The sequence below is a fragment of the Bufo bufo genome, chromosome 4, assembly GCF_905171765.1.
Source record: "Bufo bufo chromosome 4, aBufBuf1.1, whole genome shotgun sequence".
Lineage (NCBI taxonomy): Eukaryota > Metazoa > Chordata > Amphibia > Anura > Bufonidae > Bufo > Bufo bufo.
The window spans coordinates 496,952,154-496,970,881 of record NC_053392.1 but is presented as its reverse complement, the minus strand read 5'-3'; the positions used below and the strand labels follow the sequence as shown (position 1 = coordinate 496,970,881).

The window sequence follows — 18,728 nt, the reverse complement described above, 5'->3', positions numbered from 1 at the left end:
TCCCTGTACTTCTTGTAGAATGTCAGTCTGTCCTTGATGTTTTTCTTGGAGAGAAGTGGCTTCTTTGCTGTTCTCTTGACAGTAGGCCATCCTCCAAAAGCTTTTGCCTCACTCTATGTGCAGATGCGCTCACACCTGCCTGCTGTCATTCCTGAGCAAGCTCTGCATCGGTAGTGACCCGATCCTATAGCTGAATCCTCTTTGGGAAATTCTGAGGAGCCCTGAAGCCTTCTTCACATTAATTGAACCTCTCTCTTTGACGTTCTTGATGATCCAATAAATTGTTGATTTAGGTGCAATCTTATAAGCAGCAATGTCCTTACCTATGAAACACCTTTGATGCAATGCACTCATGACTGCATGTGTTTTCTTGGAGGGAACCATGGTTAAGAGAAGAAGACAATGATTTCAAGCACCACCACCTTGTTTTAAAAAAGAAAACTGTCTTCTTCTTATTCAATCAGCATTATTATTATTATTATTATTTATTATTAAAGCGCCATTCATTCCATAGCGCTGTACATATGAGAAGAGGTATACATACATAATACAGACAATTGCACTAATTATAATCAAGAGGAGTTAAAAACTGGTACAGAAGGAGAGGGCCCTGCCCGTGAGGGCTTACAATCTACATCATGACTGAGTTATATTAACTGCATTGATATTAGCTGAAGTGATGTTAGCAGGTCATTTTTATGGCAGGACTAAAATGCAGTGGAAATTGGGTTTTTGTTAAGATAATTTTCATGGCAAGGAATGGCTGCAATTAATTGCTATTCATCTGATCACTCTTCATAACAATCTAGAGTTAATGCCAATCGCCACCATAAAAACTGAAGCAGCAAACTTTGTGAAACCCACAATTTATGTCGGTCTTAAAACTTTTGTCCTCGACTGTATGGCACTGTGCTTGGTATACTGTGGTGAGGCTCACTGGAGCACCACTGCCTCTTTAAACAGCTGATAGTGGGAGTGCCAGGAATCAGACCCCCACCAATCTAATATCGATGCCCTATCCTGAGGATAGATATCAGTGTTGTGATTCCAGAAATCCATGTGCTTGCTACCAAAGAACACCAATTAGTTGCAGAAATGGCCACAACAAATCTGTGTGTGAATACCCTTAGTGGTGGGTGACTGCATATATAATGCCATCTTTCCATTGCAGATGGGGAACATGGCACTCCTAGTCTCGGCCTCACTGAGGTCCCATTTGTTCCTCACACCTGTTAAGCATTAACGTGAGAACCTATTGATGGGACATTACTATACATAGTGGTAAAACTTCTTTGATGGTGGTGATGATGCCCACAAATAACTCATCTCTTCATCATTAAAATATTTTACCTTTTATGAAGTCTGGGACAGTAGGGTCTGTAGATGATATCATGGAGACAATGTACTGCATGTGCTCTGTACACAGATGGAAGAAGGGAGCCGGGTCCACAGGGTGAGCCTCCAGGCCAACGTAGCCTTCATAGCGCCAAATTGTGCACAGTGTTATGCAAGCGGGTGTGGGTCCACGGCGCCACTGACTGGCTATACTCTGGAGGGGCGTGACTAAGTAACTACCTGGTCTTCACTAGAGCCTCTGATGGTGAGGATAGGCTTGGGCCGTTAGGGTAGTAGCCAAGTGCCACTCCAGAGCAGTCCCTGAGTCAGTGGCATCTGACCAGGGGGTCAGAAATACGGAGGGACGTGGTCAGGAAATCCGAAGTAAGGGCAGTGATCAAGCAAAGTCCAAGGTCAGAGGCAGGCAGCAAACAAGCAAAATCCTTTAAATCAAGATGCAGGGTCCAGTACACAGAAAAGCAGAAACAAACAAAACACCTTCACACTAGGAACTAGACAAGCTAGAGACCAAGATTGCTCAGGCGCCTTCCTGGGGCAGGAAGCGCCTTTAAATACTTCCTGCAACCCAGCCATAGGCTGGAGAGAGAGAGAGAGGGCTTGTACGTGCTCCCTCACAAGGGGAGGAGAGACGCCTGTGCATGCCCTAACAACAATAAAGGACTTGAGCAGGAAGTAAGCTCTGGCATGGAGCGCAGATACAACAGTTAAGCCATCTGCTGCCTGCGCTTGTCAGCACGGCAGCAGGAGGGAAAGAGGGAGCCCGGCGCCTGTGCCCGAAGGTAGGGGCAGCAGCGCCAGCAAGGCCTGCTGGGCTAACATACAGTAAGGACAAACCTGTAACTCTCGGAATAGGGTATAGTCCATAAACATTGCTTTCAGGTTTGGTGGCTGCAACAGCTACCTCACAATGAAGGAACATATGTAGGTTGAGCATTGTGGATTAAATGCATCATGTGTACTTACTGCTTTGATCTGTTCTTGAATTGTGCACCTAGACTTGGGGCAAATAAAAGGCAGAATGTAGACTATTGATACAAAAGTGCTCCTGTCATCTGCAGGGGAACAAAGGCCCCATACTGTCATCTCCGGAATTACAGTGGGTTTGAGCAACTGAGGAAACGTTAAGAAATGCATATAAATGTCACTGCAGAGTTCGGATTGTGACAGTTCTTCTGAGTGTAATCTGTGATGTATCATTGTAGTCACTTCTCCTTTTTTTTTTTTTTTTTTTTTTAGAATTTGGAACGCTTTAACCGACAACTATGGCAACGTAATGCCTGTGGATTGGAAGACGTCTCACACCAGAGCCTTGCACTTACCCACACTTAACCTTTTGGAGAAAGCGGTAAGTACTTTATGGATTGCCTGAAGCAATTACCGTATTTTTCGCTTTATAAGACGCACCCGATGATTAGACCCCCATCAGACCTGAGATCAGCCCTTTTCTTTTAGTCCCCCATCAGACCTGAGATCAGCCCTTTTCTTTTAGTCCCCCATCAGACCTGAGATCAGCCCTTTTCTTTTAGTCCCCCATCAGACCTGAGATCAGCCCTTTTCTTTTAGTCCCCCATCAGACCTGAGATCAGCCCTTTTCTTTTAGTCCCCCATCAGACCTGAGATCAGCCCTTTTCTTTTAGTCCCCCATCAGACCTGAGATCAGCCCTTTTCTTTTAGTCCCCCATCAGACCTGAGATCAGCCCTTTTCTTTTAGTCCCCCATCAGACTAAAATAAAAAAACTTCTCTTACCTCTCCTGCACCGCGGCTCTGCTCCGGGTCCGGCATCGCGCTCCCCTGTCTTCTCCGGCCCGCGCGGTGCTATCACCTGACTGCATGCAGCGTCAGGTCATAGTGTGCGCACTACTTCCTGACGCTGTACGGGGACAGTGGAGCGCGGACCCTAGCAAGAAGACCAGGGAGAGTGAGTATCGGAAGCGCTTGCAGCGCTTCTTCCCCACTCCCGACACCTAATGCATACTAGTGAGCGCTTCCATAATGGAAGGGCTCTCTAGTATTCGCTTTATAAGACGCACAGCCATTTTGGGGGGGAAAAAGTGCGTCTTTTATAAAGCGAAAAATGTTTTTTATTTTTTCAATATACAGGTCGTTAAATTTCAGTTTGCATTGTCGCAGATCTCTTCCCTCCAGACTGCCTTGTAAGGCCCCATTCACATGACTGTATTTTTGGTCTGAGTCCTATCTGCATTTTGTGCGGATCGCACACTGACCCATTAATTTCTATGGGTATGCAAAAAAAAAAAAAATAGCACACCGTGTGTTGTCCGCCTCCATATTTCCATTTCGCAGTCCCTCAAAAAAGATAGAACATGTCCTATTCTTGTCCGCAAAACGGTGTGCTGTCTTTTTTTTTTTTTTTGGGTACCCATAGAAATTAATGGGTCTGTGTGTGATCCGCCTTCATTTTAACAGTGTGTATGAAATTGATGCTGCTGGAGAAGAGTCCTGGACTCTTCTCCCAGTAACTTCGCATTTTATTCACTTTCTTTTGTTAAGACAGGTAAGTTTGGGACCCTAAACCCCAGCTGCCTAACGGTATGCTGGTGGTTTGATGGCCTCAATACAGGTGGCATGTTCCCTTTTAAATGTATTTTTGTGTAGAAATGCAAAACAAATTTGTATATCTAGTTTTTGTATGCCAGTGCTATTTTCCTTTGACATTAGGAATACTGCCTTTCTCGCATGTGCTAACACATGAGTTTTTATAGCTTTCCCCGGTTTCACGGTCCTCGTTGGTGCACAGCACACAGATCTCACATGTGAACACAGCGTAGGTTTTATTTCCGTAATGATTGTGATCTACAGCTTGATCTAATAATGCCTCAGTGTCTACAGAAACATAGAATGTGTCGGCAGATAAGAACCATTTGGCCCATCTAGTCTGCCCAATATACTGAGTACTATTGATAGCCCCTGGCCCTATCTTATATGAAGGATGGCCTTATGCCTATCCCATGCATGCTTAAACTCCTCCACTGTATTTGCAGCTGCCACTTCTGCAGGAAGGCTATTCCATGCATCCACTACTCTCTCAGTAAAGTAATACTTCCTGATATTACTTTTAAACCTTTGCCCCTCTAATTAAAAACTATGTCCTCTTGTAGCAGTTTTTCTTCTTTTAAATATTCTCTCCTCTTTTACCTTGTTGATTCCCTTTATGTATTTAAAAGTTTCTATCATATCCCCTCTGTCTCGTCTTTTTTCAAAGCTATAAATGATAAGGTCCTTTAATCTTTCCTGGTAAGTTTTATCCTGCAATCCATGTACTAGTTTAGTAGCTCTTCTCTGAACTCTCTCCAAAGTTTCAATATCCTTCTGGAGATATGGTCTCCAGTACTTCGCACAATACTCCAAATGAGGTCTCACTAGTGCTCTGTAGAGCAGCATGAGCACCTCCCTCTTTCTACTGGTAATGCCTCTCCCTATACACCCAAGCATTCTGCTTGCATTTCCTGCTGCTCTAGGACATTGTCTGCCTACCTTTAAGTCTTCTAAAATAATGATCCCTAAATCCCTTTCCTCAGATATAGAGGTTTGGACTATCACTGATTTTATATTCTGCTCTTGGGTTTTTACGCCCCAGGTGCATTATTTTGCACTTATCCACATTAAATTTTAGTTGCCAGATTTTTGACCATTCCTCTAGTTTTCCTAAATCCTTTTCCATTTGGTGTATCCCTCCAGGAACATCAACCCTGTTACAAATCTTTGTGTCATCAGCATAAAAAAGACACACCTTACCATCGAGGCCTTCTGCAATTTCGCTGATAAAGATATTAAGCAATATGTGTCCCAGAACAGATCCCTGAGGTACCCCACTGGTAACAAGACCATGGTCTGAATATACTCCATTGACTACAACCCTCTGTTGTCTGTCCCTCAGCCACTGCCTAATCCATTCAACAATATGGGAGTCCAAGCCCAAAGACTGCAATTTATTAATAAGCCTTCTATGTGGGACAGTAATTTCCCCACTATTGATGTCAGGCTTACTGGCCTATAGTTGCCCGATTCCTCCTTACTACCTTTCTTGTGAATGGGCACATTTGCTAATTTCCAATCTTCTGGGACGACTCCTGTTACCAGTGATTGGTTAAATAAATCTGTTAATGGTTTTGCTAGTTCATCGCTGAGCTCTTTTAATAGCTTTGGGTGTATCCCATCAGGCCCTGTGACTGATTTGTATTCATTTTAGACAGCTGACTTAGAACCTCTTCCTCTGTAAAGACACATGCATCAAAAGATTCATTAGTCTTCCTCCCTAACTGAGGTCCCTTTCCTTCATTTTCCTTTGTAAAAACTGAACAGAAGTATTCATTGAGGCAGTCAGCTAGTTCTTTATCTTCTTCCATATACCTTCCTTCTTTTGTTTTTAATTTGGTAATTCCTTGTTTTAGTTTCCTTTTTTTCATTTATGTATCTGAAGAATGCCTTATCGCCTTTTTTTACTAACTGAGCTAATTTCTCTTCTGCCTGTGCTTTAGAAGCTCTTATAACTTGTTTGGCCTCTCTCTGCCTAATCTTATAAATTTGCCTGTCATCTTTGTTTTGTTTTTATAATTCCTAAATGCTATCTTTTTGTTTTTAATTATTTTGGCCACTTCTGCTGAGTACCACAGTGGTCTCTTCCTTTTTTTTTTGCTTTTACTGACAAGCCTAATGCAATTATCTGTTGCCTTCAATAGTGCCACTTTTAGGTAGTCCCATTTCTCCTGGACTCCATTGAAACTGTACAGCAGTCTGACCTTTGAAATGCAGCGATCTGTGGAAATGAAGTGACACGTTTTCTTTCCTATCCTTAGCTGTGATGACCTCTCGCCTAGTACAGCACTGAAAATGGATAATGGCGGCCGAGATGGAGATGTGGCCAGTGCCATCTTGACACAAAGATTCAGTTCTCCACAGCATTACTCTCCGATCTCGTGCACACGAGACGAGGGTTATGATGGGCTCTCATGCTGACTGTGATGAGATGTTGACATTGGCAGGAATTTCAGCTCCATAATGAATTTAATCTATATTCTGATAAATGGACAGTCCCTTTTTTTTTTTTTTTGCAACTCATCTGTGTGTGAACATTTGCTTATAAATTGTAGTCCTTGGCAGAAGCATTGGCATGACTTTGAATTGTGCTCCTACCCAAAGTAATAATACGCCAGCCATAAGTATTGTACCTCATAGGAGAAGTCATCTCCTCGTGAGCAGGACAAGAGGTAGCGGTCCTCGATCACCTGTATTAGTACATGATAGCCATGCCAGCTTTTCAGTACATGAGACATTTTACCTGCCTACAGAGCCTCCTAAGGATATATTCACATGTAGCAGTTGAAATCAAAGCTGCTTTGGAAATGTATTCATGTTTAGGGTATGACCCCATGGTGCAGATAGCTGCATGAGGCCAATCCATTTCTCAATTTTCTGTTCTGTACAGGGCATATGGACAATTTGGGTGCTGCCACACAGTTTTGTGGTGTTTGTTTTTATTTAGTCTAGAAAAATGCCTTAAAAATGCATGACGTGGCCGGTGTTTGGCACATTTTTGAAAATAGTGGGGGTCTATTTATCAAACTGGTGTAAAGTAGAACTGACCTACCCATAGCAACCAATCGGATTCCACCTTTTTATTTCTGACAGCTCCTTTGGAAAATGAAAGGCGGAATCTGGTTGCTAAGGCTACTTTCACACTAGAGTTTCTATTTTCCGGTATTGAGATCCGTCATAGGGTCTCAATACCGAAAGAAAAATGCTTACGTTTTGTCCCCATTCATTGTCAATGGGGACAAAACGTAACTGAACAGAACGCCCCAAAATGCATTCCGTTCCGTACTCGTACCAGAGAGCAAACCGCAGCATGCTGCAAACCGCTTATGACCCACAATGGGGACGGATCCGTTTAAGGCCTCTTGCACACGACCGTATGCCCTCCGAGATATATGATCCGTGAGCGGGCCATATGTCCCAGAGCGGCATTGATCGTTTGCACGGGAGCACACATTACCATGATGCTGTGCACGTCGGGCCGCCCGCGGGACTATTGTCCCGTACTCATATGATCTTTTGAGTGCGGGACAATAGCCCTGCGGGCGACTCGACGTCCACAGCATCATTGTAATCTATGATGCTGTGTGCTCCTGTGCACACGATCAATGCCGCTGCGGGACATATGGCCCACTCACGGACCGTATATCTCGGAGAGCATACGGTCGTGTGCAAGAGGCCTTAAAGGGATCCGCCCCTATGGACTTTCAATGGAGTTCATGACGGATCCGTCCTGGCCATGTTAAAGATAATACAACCGGATACATTTATAACATATGCAGATGGCTGTATTATCAGTAACGGAAGCGTTTTTGCTGAACCCTGCCGGATCCAGTAAAAATGCTAGTGTTAAAGCAGCCTAAGCCAGTTCTACTTTACACCAGTTTGATAAATCTCCCCCAGTGTGTTTTGCCAACTGGCATTTGGCTTTTTTTTATGGCATTCTTTTTTATAGAAGAGTATGTTATTTCCTCTTTAACGCTGTATGGGCACTAAAAATCACAACTCGCACTGGCACTTCAAGTAGGGCAAGAAAACCGCTAGACCCAGAGCATGCTGCACCTCAAGGGTCAAAAACCCCCACTTAAAAAACAAAATGCTTGTGTGTGCATTTATTTTTTCGCATTGCTTTCCATCTAATATTTAGAGCTGGCGTTTTTTGGGGGGGGAAAAACGTAAGTGGCCCCGTGTTGTAGTCGGATCCATATTGACAGAAGGTGGAGGCCAGCAATACCGTAGTGCCGAAGAAAATACCGCCAGTGCAGCACAAAACACTGTCTATATTAATTAATGCTGAGGGCATCAGATCTTTATGTACCAGGCTAGCGACCAAGAGGAGGGCTTGGGCCACCCTCTGGGCATCGGCCCACCAGGAAATTTCCCTGTATGGTCTATGGCCAGTCTGCCCATGGCTAGGTGTGGTTTAGAGAAGCCCTATAATTTTTTTTATTACTTAGAAATACTGCAGATGCCAAAATGGTAACGCAAAACTGCAGATCCTAGTAGATCTCTGGTCTCTCTAGTCAGTAGGATAGCATTGCGTGTCGGCATCAGGCACTAGTGTGCATGTGCGTATAACATAATCAATATGGCTTGTAGATATAGTATTGGGGCTTGTGATTTGATTTTGTAAGTTTCAGAACATACCCCGTTAGTTAGAGAAGCAAAAGACACTAGAGGCATTTCTCATCGACGCTAAACTGGATTAGTGTAAAAAATGTTATCTAACCGTAACTAGGTCATCTGTCCCCTCAGAATACAGATGTCACCAGAAACCTTCACAAATATTCCTACTTAACATGCATATCAAGATTACCCCAAGCCGAGGTGTTCGCTATGGAGCGGTGTTACCTCCTACTACTCCTGGAGGCTTCAAATGAAGAATCTTTAACTTTTTTAGAAGAAACCAATGTCCGCTCGAATTAGTGAAATGAAATTGATGTCTGAGTAGCGGGCCGTAAAAAAAACATTTGGAAAAATAGAAGTAGAAATATCTCTTAAAGGGGTTGTCTCACTTCAGCAAGTGGCATTTATTATGTAGAGAAAGTTAATACAAGACACTTACTAATGTATTGTGATTGTCCATATTGCCTCTTTCACTGGCTGGATTCATTTTTCCATCACATTATACACTGCTCGTTTCCCTGGTTACGACCGCCCTGCAATCCAGCAGTGGTGACCGTGCTTGCACTCTATAGTTTTTTCCTATAGTGCTGGCCTCTCTGGTGGCTCGGACCGTGGGAGCTCACATAGGCTGGTGCTTTTTCCTACAGTGTGCAAGCACGACCACCACTTCTGGATTGCAGGGTGGTCGTAACCATGGAGACGAGCAGTGCATAATGTGATGGAAAAATGAAACCAGCCAGCAAAGGAAGCAATATGGATAATAACAATACATTAGTAAGTGCCTTGGAGTAACTTTTTCTTCATAATAAATGCCATTTGCTGAAGTGACACAACCCCTTTAAGTCTTCTCCCTTCATTATTGTAGGCTCGATTTGTGTCTGTAGATTACATTTATTCTCCAAAATGCGATACAAAAAAGCAAAGGGGGAGATGTAAGGAAAACTGGTTTAGTTGCCCATAGCAATCTATCAGATTCTGCCTTTAATTTTTCAGAGCTCCTTTGGAAAATGAAAGGTGGAAGTGGATTGTAACTAAGCCAGTTTTCCTTTACACCAGTTTTGATAAATCTCCCCCAAAAGTGTTTACTGCTCCATGTCCATGCATACACACAACGGTGGTTATTTGCTAACAGAAATATTTCTATTTTTGGTGCAGGTTCTTTTCGCCGTAATCTACGACTTCCCCGCTCATGCCAGGTCTAAAAAAAGTGGGTGTGGTATGGGCAGGGATGGACCAGCAGGCCCATCTCATTCATCAGTTTCTATGTCTGGTTTAGGCCTCATGCACACCGCCGTTGTTTTGGTCGGCTCGGATCCGGACCAATTCACTTCAATGGGGCCGCAAAAAATGCGGACAGCACTCCGTGTGCTGTCCGCATCCATTGCTCCGTTCCGTGGCCCGCAAAAAAATATATAACATGTCCTATTCTTGTCCGCGCTTTGCGGACAAGAATAGGCAGTTATATTAAAGGCTGTCCGTGCCATTCCGCAAATTGCAGAACGCACACGGACACATCTGTGTTTTGCGGATCCGCGATTTGCGGACCGCAAAACACACAACGGTCGTGTGCATGAGGCCTTAGGAGTAGAAAATGGTCTAAATCTATGACCGCAAGGAAGCTGGCCTAGATTTAGAAGCGGCGGTGGCGCCTCCTACATAATTTCAGAGGATCCACCGCCAGCGCAGGGCTTTATTAAGACCGGAGTCTATTTAAAGGATAACTGTCATATTTTCATCACAAAAATCAATTTTGGCATATGTTATTGCTGCAGCAGCATTATGCATAAAGCAATCTTTAGTTTCTTCACTTACCACTGTTTTCCTTGAGTTTTCCCCTTAGTTACGACTGTTTTGAATCCTACATTATGAGGATCTTCTCAAGATGGCTCCTCTGCCAGTTCTCTGAGGCCAAAACTGCATTCCCTCAGGTCACATACACACTTGCTGTAGCCAGCAGCTTCCTGCCAGCCAATCAGATTGGATTACTGAGAGACACGCCTCCTCATTTTGAAGCCTAAGGCAGGCATGCAGTGTGAAGGACCGCCCCTCTGTCTTCCTAGCCGGAGACAGATGAGCCATAGCAACGGTCTTTTAAGGGAGCAGTGGAAAGGGACAGGAGACATTAATGAAAGCTGTTATTATAAGGTAATTACAGATCTTTTGGCAATCATTGACAAACTAACTTAGGCGTACATGCCTAGCTCTAATAAACTAGCAAATAAAAATGACAGTTCTCCTTTAATGAATAGATTCCTCTCATCAGCAGGGCTTCTTCATCTCCGAGGGGCTGCAGGTGAAGAAGCATCCACCCGCTGCTAGATTAACGGGGCCCGACATTTGGCTCTGCCCTGACAATTTCCTGCTGACTCTCCAGTCACAGCTCCGAATCTGCTGATTGGGGCAGGCAGGATATTGTAAGGGCCGGGCTAAATATCTGGAATAAGGCCTGCTGATGAGATGAATCAGTTAGATCATCTCTACTATATACAGTTGCAAGAAAAAGTATGTGAACCCTTTGGAATGATATGGATTTCTATGCAATGTTCTCAACTGGCGCTTAAACACATTAAATACCGCTGCAGTTATAGCAGTCCCGTATCCTGCTATAGAAGACTTTATACAGACCAGCCGTACAAGACACAAATAATTATAATAAAACAATGTAACACTGCGCGTTACCTCTACAATAAATAAATAATAGCCAGCCTGTCTCCACCTTCCTATCAATCACACAGATGTATAAAACAGCATTGACATCTATATATGTCTCAGTCCTACCTTGACATAGGTGTCCGTGCTGTTACTATGTATCGCGTGGTGGTCCTCGCTTCTCTGCTATAGGTGTCTGCTATATGAATGAAATAGGGAGAGCGGTTCCCAGGGAAGATGGCTGTAGCGTAGACTTTTATAAGGTTTTAAAGTTTTGGGAGTGCGCCCCAGCCGGTGGCGATATGCTCCCGTTACCTTTTACTTGCGCTCACGTCTGAGCGGGTGAAGTCACCGCGAGTGAGCTACGGATGGCAGTGAGGGTCTAACTTCCTACGCGTTTCGAGTACCGCCATGTGCATGTGCCCCATGTGCCCCATAAGGAATGAATGGGTCCAGATTCGTTCCGCGATGTTACGGAACAGATCTGGACCCATTCTATGGACGTGTGAATGGACCTCAAAACAGGCATAGAAAATGAGGAATGAGATGGGGCTGCCAGCCCGTCCCTGCCCACTTTTTTTTAGACCTGGCATGAGCAGGGAATAGTCAGAGATTGCAGCGCAACTAACCGCTGCGTCAGAATCTGCGCCTGTAATACGCCTAATATAGGCATGTTTCAGGATAATAAATGGCCCCCATAATACTTCTCCTTTTTGAATTCTGTCATGGCTTTGGCTTCAAAAACTGCATAAAAAATCCTGAGCGTGTGGCTGTACCGTAAGGGTATGTCCACACATGATGGCATTGCAGTAGATTTTCTGCAACAGAAATCATCATCATATTTGCTGGAAATCTGCAGCGGTAAAAAAAAAAACCTTGACCCAAATGAGTTTCTAGTGCTGAACTCCTTGCAGAAATGTTACCGACTTGACAGCGATTTCACTATTTGTATTGCAAAAGGCTTTTTTGGTTTTGTGTCCAAAATCCTTCGATGACGTGAAGTGTTTTCTTCTTTCAGGTGGACAGTAATTTAAACCTCGACTTGTCTGATGATGAGGAGCTGAGGGAACAATTAGATATGCATTCGATAATCGTGTCCTGTATAAATGACGAGCCTCTCTTCACGGCTGAGCAGGTAAGGATGGCTGGACATCTTATTTCACTGGAGGACGCTGGTGGACCAGTCAGGTCACATGCTTCTCCATCAGCGGCCATGTTGGGACTGGAGCACCGTACAGTCATTAAAGAACACTGTACTTCGGGGCGGCTCTTTATCAGAGGAGGATCTCGGCGTTGATAGCCTTGCAACATGTATTAGTAAGTTGCTCATAGCGCTACATCCAGCATGTGGCCAAGCTCTTTCACTTTTGGCCTTTTATGATCTTTGATATGACCTCAGGATAGATCATCCATATCAGATCAGCGGGGTTTCCATCTCCCGTCACTTGCTGTGTGAGCGCTGCATCCTCTCCAGTGTCCACCTACGCACGGTTTAGATTATAGCGGCGGTGCAGTGTAATTACAGCTGTTTGTACCATTCAAGTGAACTGGAGAAGAAGCTGTGGTTACACTGCCCCACCGCTACAAGCCCATCGGTATCCTGACACTGCACAACCCTTAGGGTCCATTCACATGTCCGCAATTTTGTTCTGCATTTTGCGGAACGGATTTGCGGACCCATTCATTTCTTTGGGGCCGCACGATGTGCTGCCCAGATCCGGAATTGCGGATCCGCACTTCCGGGTCCTCAATTCCGTTTCACGAAAAAAATAGAACATGTTTTATTCTTGTCCGGAATTGCGGACAAGATTAGGCATTTTTTATTAAGAAAATGCGGATCGCACATCGCCGATGGCCGTGTTTTGCGGATCCGCAAAACACACACGAACGTGTGAATGGACCCTTAGAAATAGGTTTTACCACAAAGGCAATTTAGCGTTTATCAATAGAGCAGGTGAAATATGTTATCGCCAGGTGCCAAACTGTCTGACGCTACAACAGGGGTCCTGTTAAATGGAGGGTGTTAAAAGTCTATGGGACTGACTGAGATAACCAAGCACCACACACCCGCCACTCCACTCCGTTCTATCAAGTATTGACCGCGGCTGTGTGGTGAGGAGAAGCAGGGGTCCTGCAGTCCCCATTCTTGTGACTCTTATATAACTCCTAGCAGTCACACATTGTCAGATAGTGCTATTAGCGTGTCTGTTTGGTTTGTCCAAACATGATAGTTATTTCCGTGTAAAAGGGTGAGGAAAAGCAGCTGTCAGAAAATGCCAATATATGGAAGAGTCCACAGACTTTAGATATTGTCAGTTGGATTAAGGCCCCTTTAGGCCTCATGCACACGACCGTAGTTCTGGTCCGCATCAGAGCCGCAGTTTTTGCGGCTCTGGTACGGACCCATTCACTTCTGTCCACATCCGTTGCACCTTTCCGTGGCCCCGCAAAAAAAAATATAGCATGTCCTATTCTTGTCCATTTTGCGGACAAGAATAGGTATTTCTACAATGGGCCACCCGTTCCGTTCCGCAAATTGCGGAAGGCACACGGGCGGCTTCCGTTTTTTGCGGATCGCAAAAAAAACTGCATGGTTGTTTGCATGAGGCCTTACACTGACATTCCGCTAGATAATCCTATGAACGCTTGTTGGCGATTATCTGACGGTGTAAAGGTGCCGCCATTTACCCGATGACCGAACGAGATGCTTGTTCGTCAGGTAATTGACTCGTTTGTGTAGACCCCTAAATTGCTAGCCAGCAGAAGATTGTGACGTCTAATCACGCTCCCATGCCGGCAAACAACGAGTCTGTATAGGGGAGAGCGATGGCATTAGCGATCACTCCTCTTCATAGTGTGGAGGAGATCGCTGCATGTAAATGCAGTGATCTCAACTGATGAGAGCCATTGCCAGGAAGGAATGCTTCCTCCCCGACAATCGCCCACTAAATTACCCCTCCATTCACACGTCCGTGGTGTGTTGCGGACCCACAAATTGCGGATCCGCAACACACCCGGCCGGCACCCCTATAGAAATGCCTATTCTTGTCCGCAAGCTGCGGACAAGAATAGGACATGTTCTATCTTTTGCGGACCTGAAGATCGGGGCCGCGCTCCGCAAATGCGGATGCTGACTGCACACTGTGTGCTGTTCGCATCCATTCCGTCCCCATAGAAAATGAATGGGTCCGCACCCGTTCCGCAAAATTGCAGAAGGGATGCGGACCCATTTGCGGACGTGTGAATGGAGCCTAAGTCAGAGTTTGCTGAGAAAGGTAGGTCAGGCAATGTCTAGTTGCTACTGTTCTGTGGTATATACACGTGATAAGTCTTCCTTATCTGACAACATAGCTTTGAAGACTTTATGAGCCTTTTTCAACTCACTAGTGATTTATTAGCTGTGATCTCTCACCCTCCCCCGACAGGTTATTGAAGAAATTGAGGAAATGATGCAAGAGTCTCCTGATCCCGACGAGGATGACACTCCCTCTCAGTCAGATCGGCTCTCGATGCTTTCACAAGAGATTCAGACACTCAAAAAGTCCTCCACCAATAGTAGCTATGAAGAGAGTAAGTAGCTAATGTAATTAGGCCGCTTTCACACATCAGTGTTTGGTCAGTGATTTGCATCAGTGATATATGAGCCAAAACCAGGAGTGGAGCTACAGTTTTAGCTCAGAATCACGGATGGAAATCGCTGATCAAACACTGATGTGTGAAAGCGGCCTTATTATGTAGGGGACAACTATTGCTTATTTTACAGCAGACCGCATCCTATTTGTTTCAATGAGTATATGCACATGAGCCATGTTCTATCGTCATCCGATTTTCACGCAGGACTGATCCAATCAGATCAGCAGGTCATGGAAAAAAAAAAAACTGACAGCACATGGCAATGGAAGGCATCCATCCGCTTTTTTCACTGATGGCTACTTGGAGATGTTCTTTTTTTCAAATATGCATGTGAAAAACGGATGCAAACGGAAACGCTGAACTAATTCATATTGCATGCGAAATCATAAATTTTTCTCTGAACAGACTGACATTTGCATTGCAGGCCTCATGCACGCGACTGTATTTTTCTTCAGTGTTCTGTCCGCATTTTTCGTGGGTAGCAACTAACCCAACTGATTCATTTCTGTGGGTTCATGCGCACATCCATATTTACTGTAGATTTGTGTGGCTTTTTCCTTAAATTACAGAAAATGTCCTATCCTTGTCCGTATTGCGGACTAGATATTCTACTGATGGGAGTGGGAAAAATGTAGAATGCACCCAGAAGGTGTCCGTATTCTACAGATCCGTGGTTTTTGTACTCAAATATGGACACTGCTTCACGCACACGGCCGGATCCATATGTCAGTCAGCAAACAATGGGTCTGCAAAATACAGATCCATTTCTTATTCAGTTCCGCAATGCGGACCAGGATAGGACGTGTTCTATATAATATAAGGAATGGCCACCCAGATCTACAGAGGTGTGCACGGCCCCACAGAAATGAATGAATGGGTCAGATCTGCAAAAAATGCGGACAGCACACTGACGAAACGTGAGGTCCGGGAATGTATTGCTTGTAAAGGAAGGAGTACACTCCCCGTGAATCAGGCTAGTGACCCGATATCATCTTACTATGGATCAGAACATTTTCCCGGTGGATTTGCATGCCGTGATTTACGTGATAAAGAACTGCTAAGATCCTGCATGGAAGAATAGAATGCGGCAGATCTTGAAAGGTTCCTAATGTTGATGGATTTTCTGGACGTTTGCCATCCTTGAATCGTTTTATTAGAAAGGATCACTGGGTTGCTCTTATGTCTATGTATTGCTTCCACTCCTGCTAGGATTTTGTGTTCTGGCTGTGAACGGCAGCAGTCCACAGCGTGCGCCGCATGATAATTGCTCAGCTTGATGTTCAGCAGATTATCACGTGTTGTTTTCCCAGTATTCCCCAACTCCCTCCTACGAGCCTCTGCAGATGAGGTCATGAGAAAAGTGTGTACGGGCTCCAAAAAAAAAAACCCTTTTTTTTTCAACGTTTTGACCCATTTTCTAGTTTTTGTTATACCCTTATTAGTACCTGATTGAACATGGTCATCCTCTGACAGAATCCAGAAGTGATTGTCCAGCAGAAGCTCTGGTAATATCGGAGTCGCACTTTGCAGAAACACAACAGTCGGTTTTCTTTTGGAGTATCAATTTTGTGAATCCAGTTCATTAATATGTATTTGAGCAGGACTGAATATCCAACATGAAAGGAGTTTTCTAATTGCTATGAGATTATTCACCAGGCAGCTTCTCCGTCCTTGAGTAAAAGCGCCTGGAGATATGGAGCGCGCCCAATCCTCCTGCACGTCTGACCGTGAAAGAGAAACCTAGCCGGTGGGGATGCGAGCTAATGTCTCTTCCAAGTGCTCCATTTCTCCAAGTGATGGATCAGTAGAAATGGTGTCCGTTTTACCCGTTGCCAATACTTGCCAAATACTGGGAAAGAGAGTAATCCTAGAGTGAGCAATTCCTTCTTATTAGGCCTCATGCACACGACCGTTGTTTTGGTCCGCATCCGAGCCGCAGTCTTTACGGCTTGGATGCGGACCCATTCACTTCAATGAGGCCGCAAAAGATGCGGCCAGCACTCCGTGTGCTGTCCGCATCCGTTGCTCCGTTATGTGGTCCGCAAAAAAATATATAACCTGTCCTATTCTTGTCCGTTTTGCAGACAAGAATAGGCAGTTATATTAATGGCTGTCTGTGCCGTTCCGCAAATTGCAGAACGCTCACGGATGCCATCCATGTTTTGCGGATCCGCAATTTGCGGACCGCAAAACACACAACGGTCGTGTGCATGTAGCCTTATCACTATATTAAATCCACAAGGTAACAACACCTTTACCTGACAGGAATACTCAGTTATACTACAAAACCAACAACAGATGAGTAATGCTCTGTTCCTTTAAAAATTCACTTTTAATTAAACATGATTAAAAAATACTAATTACCATTTCATAATGGCAGTAGGGATTCAAACATATAACGCCATAGTACATATTTAATCACAGACTCATAACCGCATGATAGTATAAAGGTACCAAGATCTCATTAGCGTAAGTTGTGGCCGGCTACCTCTTTTTAGTTAGTTAGGCCTCTTTCACACGGGCGTTGCGGATTGGGGCCAGATGCGTTCAGGGAAAATGGTGCGATTTGTGCACTAAAACAAGTCAGTTTTCACTGCGATTGCGTTCAGGGTTTGCGTTTTTTCCACGCGGGTGCAAAACATTGTAATGCGTTTTGCACGCGCGTGAGAAAAATCGGCATGTTTGGTACCCGAACCCGGACTTCTTCACAGAAGTTCGGGTTTCTGTTAGGTGCTGTGTAGATTTTATTATTTCCCCTTATAACATGGTTTTAAGGGAAAATAATAGCATTCTGAATACAGAATGCATAGTACAATAGGGCTGGAGGGGTTAAAAAAAATTAAAAATAATTTAACTCTCCTTAATCCACTTGTTCGCGCAGCCGGCATCTCTTCTGTCTTCTTTGAGAAATAGGACCTTTGATGACGTCACTACGCTCATCACATGGTCCGTCACATGAACCATCACCATACTCAAATGATGCTGTGATTACAGGACAGTACACCCGCGGTTAGTCAGGAACTCACAGCATCATAGATCATGTGAGCCGTGGTCGGTCCGGAAAATGTGTCCGCCACACAGATTGCATTTCACGGACTGCACACAGTAATCTGAATGCAGCCAATGGTCTATGGTAAGTAAGGCTCTGTTCACATCACATCTCAGCCTCTCGTCAGATGTATATTTCTGGATTATTGCCCAGCATATGCCAATGTCACCCACTGGCTTCCATTGTAAAGGGGGGAATAAAAATCTGGGGTATACATACCTGCATAGAGAAGTGTACTCAATACACTTTTCTATATAGAAAACTGTAGCCAGGGGCGGAATGGCTATAGACTTTACAGGGGAATTCCATGGTGGGCCAATGCCCAGGGGCCCACCTGGGCCTTCCTCACGGCTGGCCAGTGGAAGTTTTGGGCATGTATTTTGTGCTGCGGGTGGGATTTTGTGATGGCCTGTGGTTTTTGACTCTGTCGGGGTGTATAATGTGCCCCAATATGGTATTGCTGGCTCTGCCTTCCATCAGTTTGGACCCGACTACAAAATGGTGCCGCTTTTTTACCACATGGGCACTCCTTTTAGCCTTCATTGGGAGAATGGAGGCCTATGGATTGACATTTGTGCTAAGAACTTCGCATTGTGTACAGCAAGCATAGGGCTGAAGCATAGGCTGAGCCTACTCATTTTCACCCGAATGTCAGTGCTGTCCTGGTCCCACCATATGAGGCTATATACAGTGCTGCTATTTTATGGAAATGCGGACGCTAATGTTGTTACCACTGTTTTTCAGTGCTTTTTATATCAGACGTTGCTATCGCAGTCCTCCACCAAAAGTTTCCAAGAATGTTAATGACCAAAAATTTGCACTATTATTCGGAGAACTGGAGGTTGTTAGTGGTCTTGCATT

General features: G+C 44.6%; 1 protein-coding gene across 2 annotated transcripts in view; it reads left to right on the top strand.

Moving 5' to 3' along the window:
• Nucleotides 1-18,728, top strand: part of FEZ2 (fasciculation and elongation protein zeta 2) — a 44,545-nt gene that overhangs the window by 8,611 nt on the left and 17,206 nt on the right. For both annotated transcript variants that reach the window (XM_040429598.1, XM_040429599.1), the window contains exons 2-4: nt 2,593-2,701; nt 12,204-12,320; nt 14,611-14,755. In XM_040429598.1, coding sequence (XP_040285532.1) covers nt 2,593-2,701; nt 12,204-12,320; nt 14,611-14,755 — 371 coding nt within the window. The remainder of the gene's footprint in view (nt 1-2,592; nt 2,702-12,203; nt 12,321-14,610; nt 14,756-18,728) is intronic.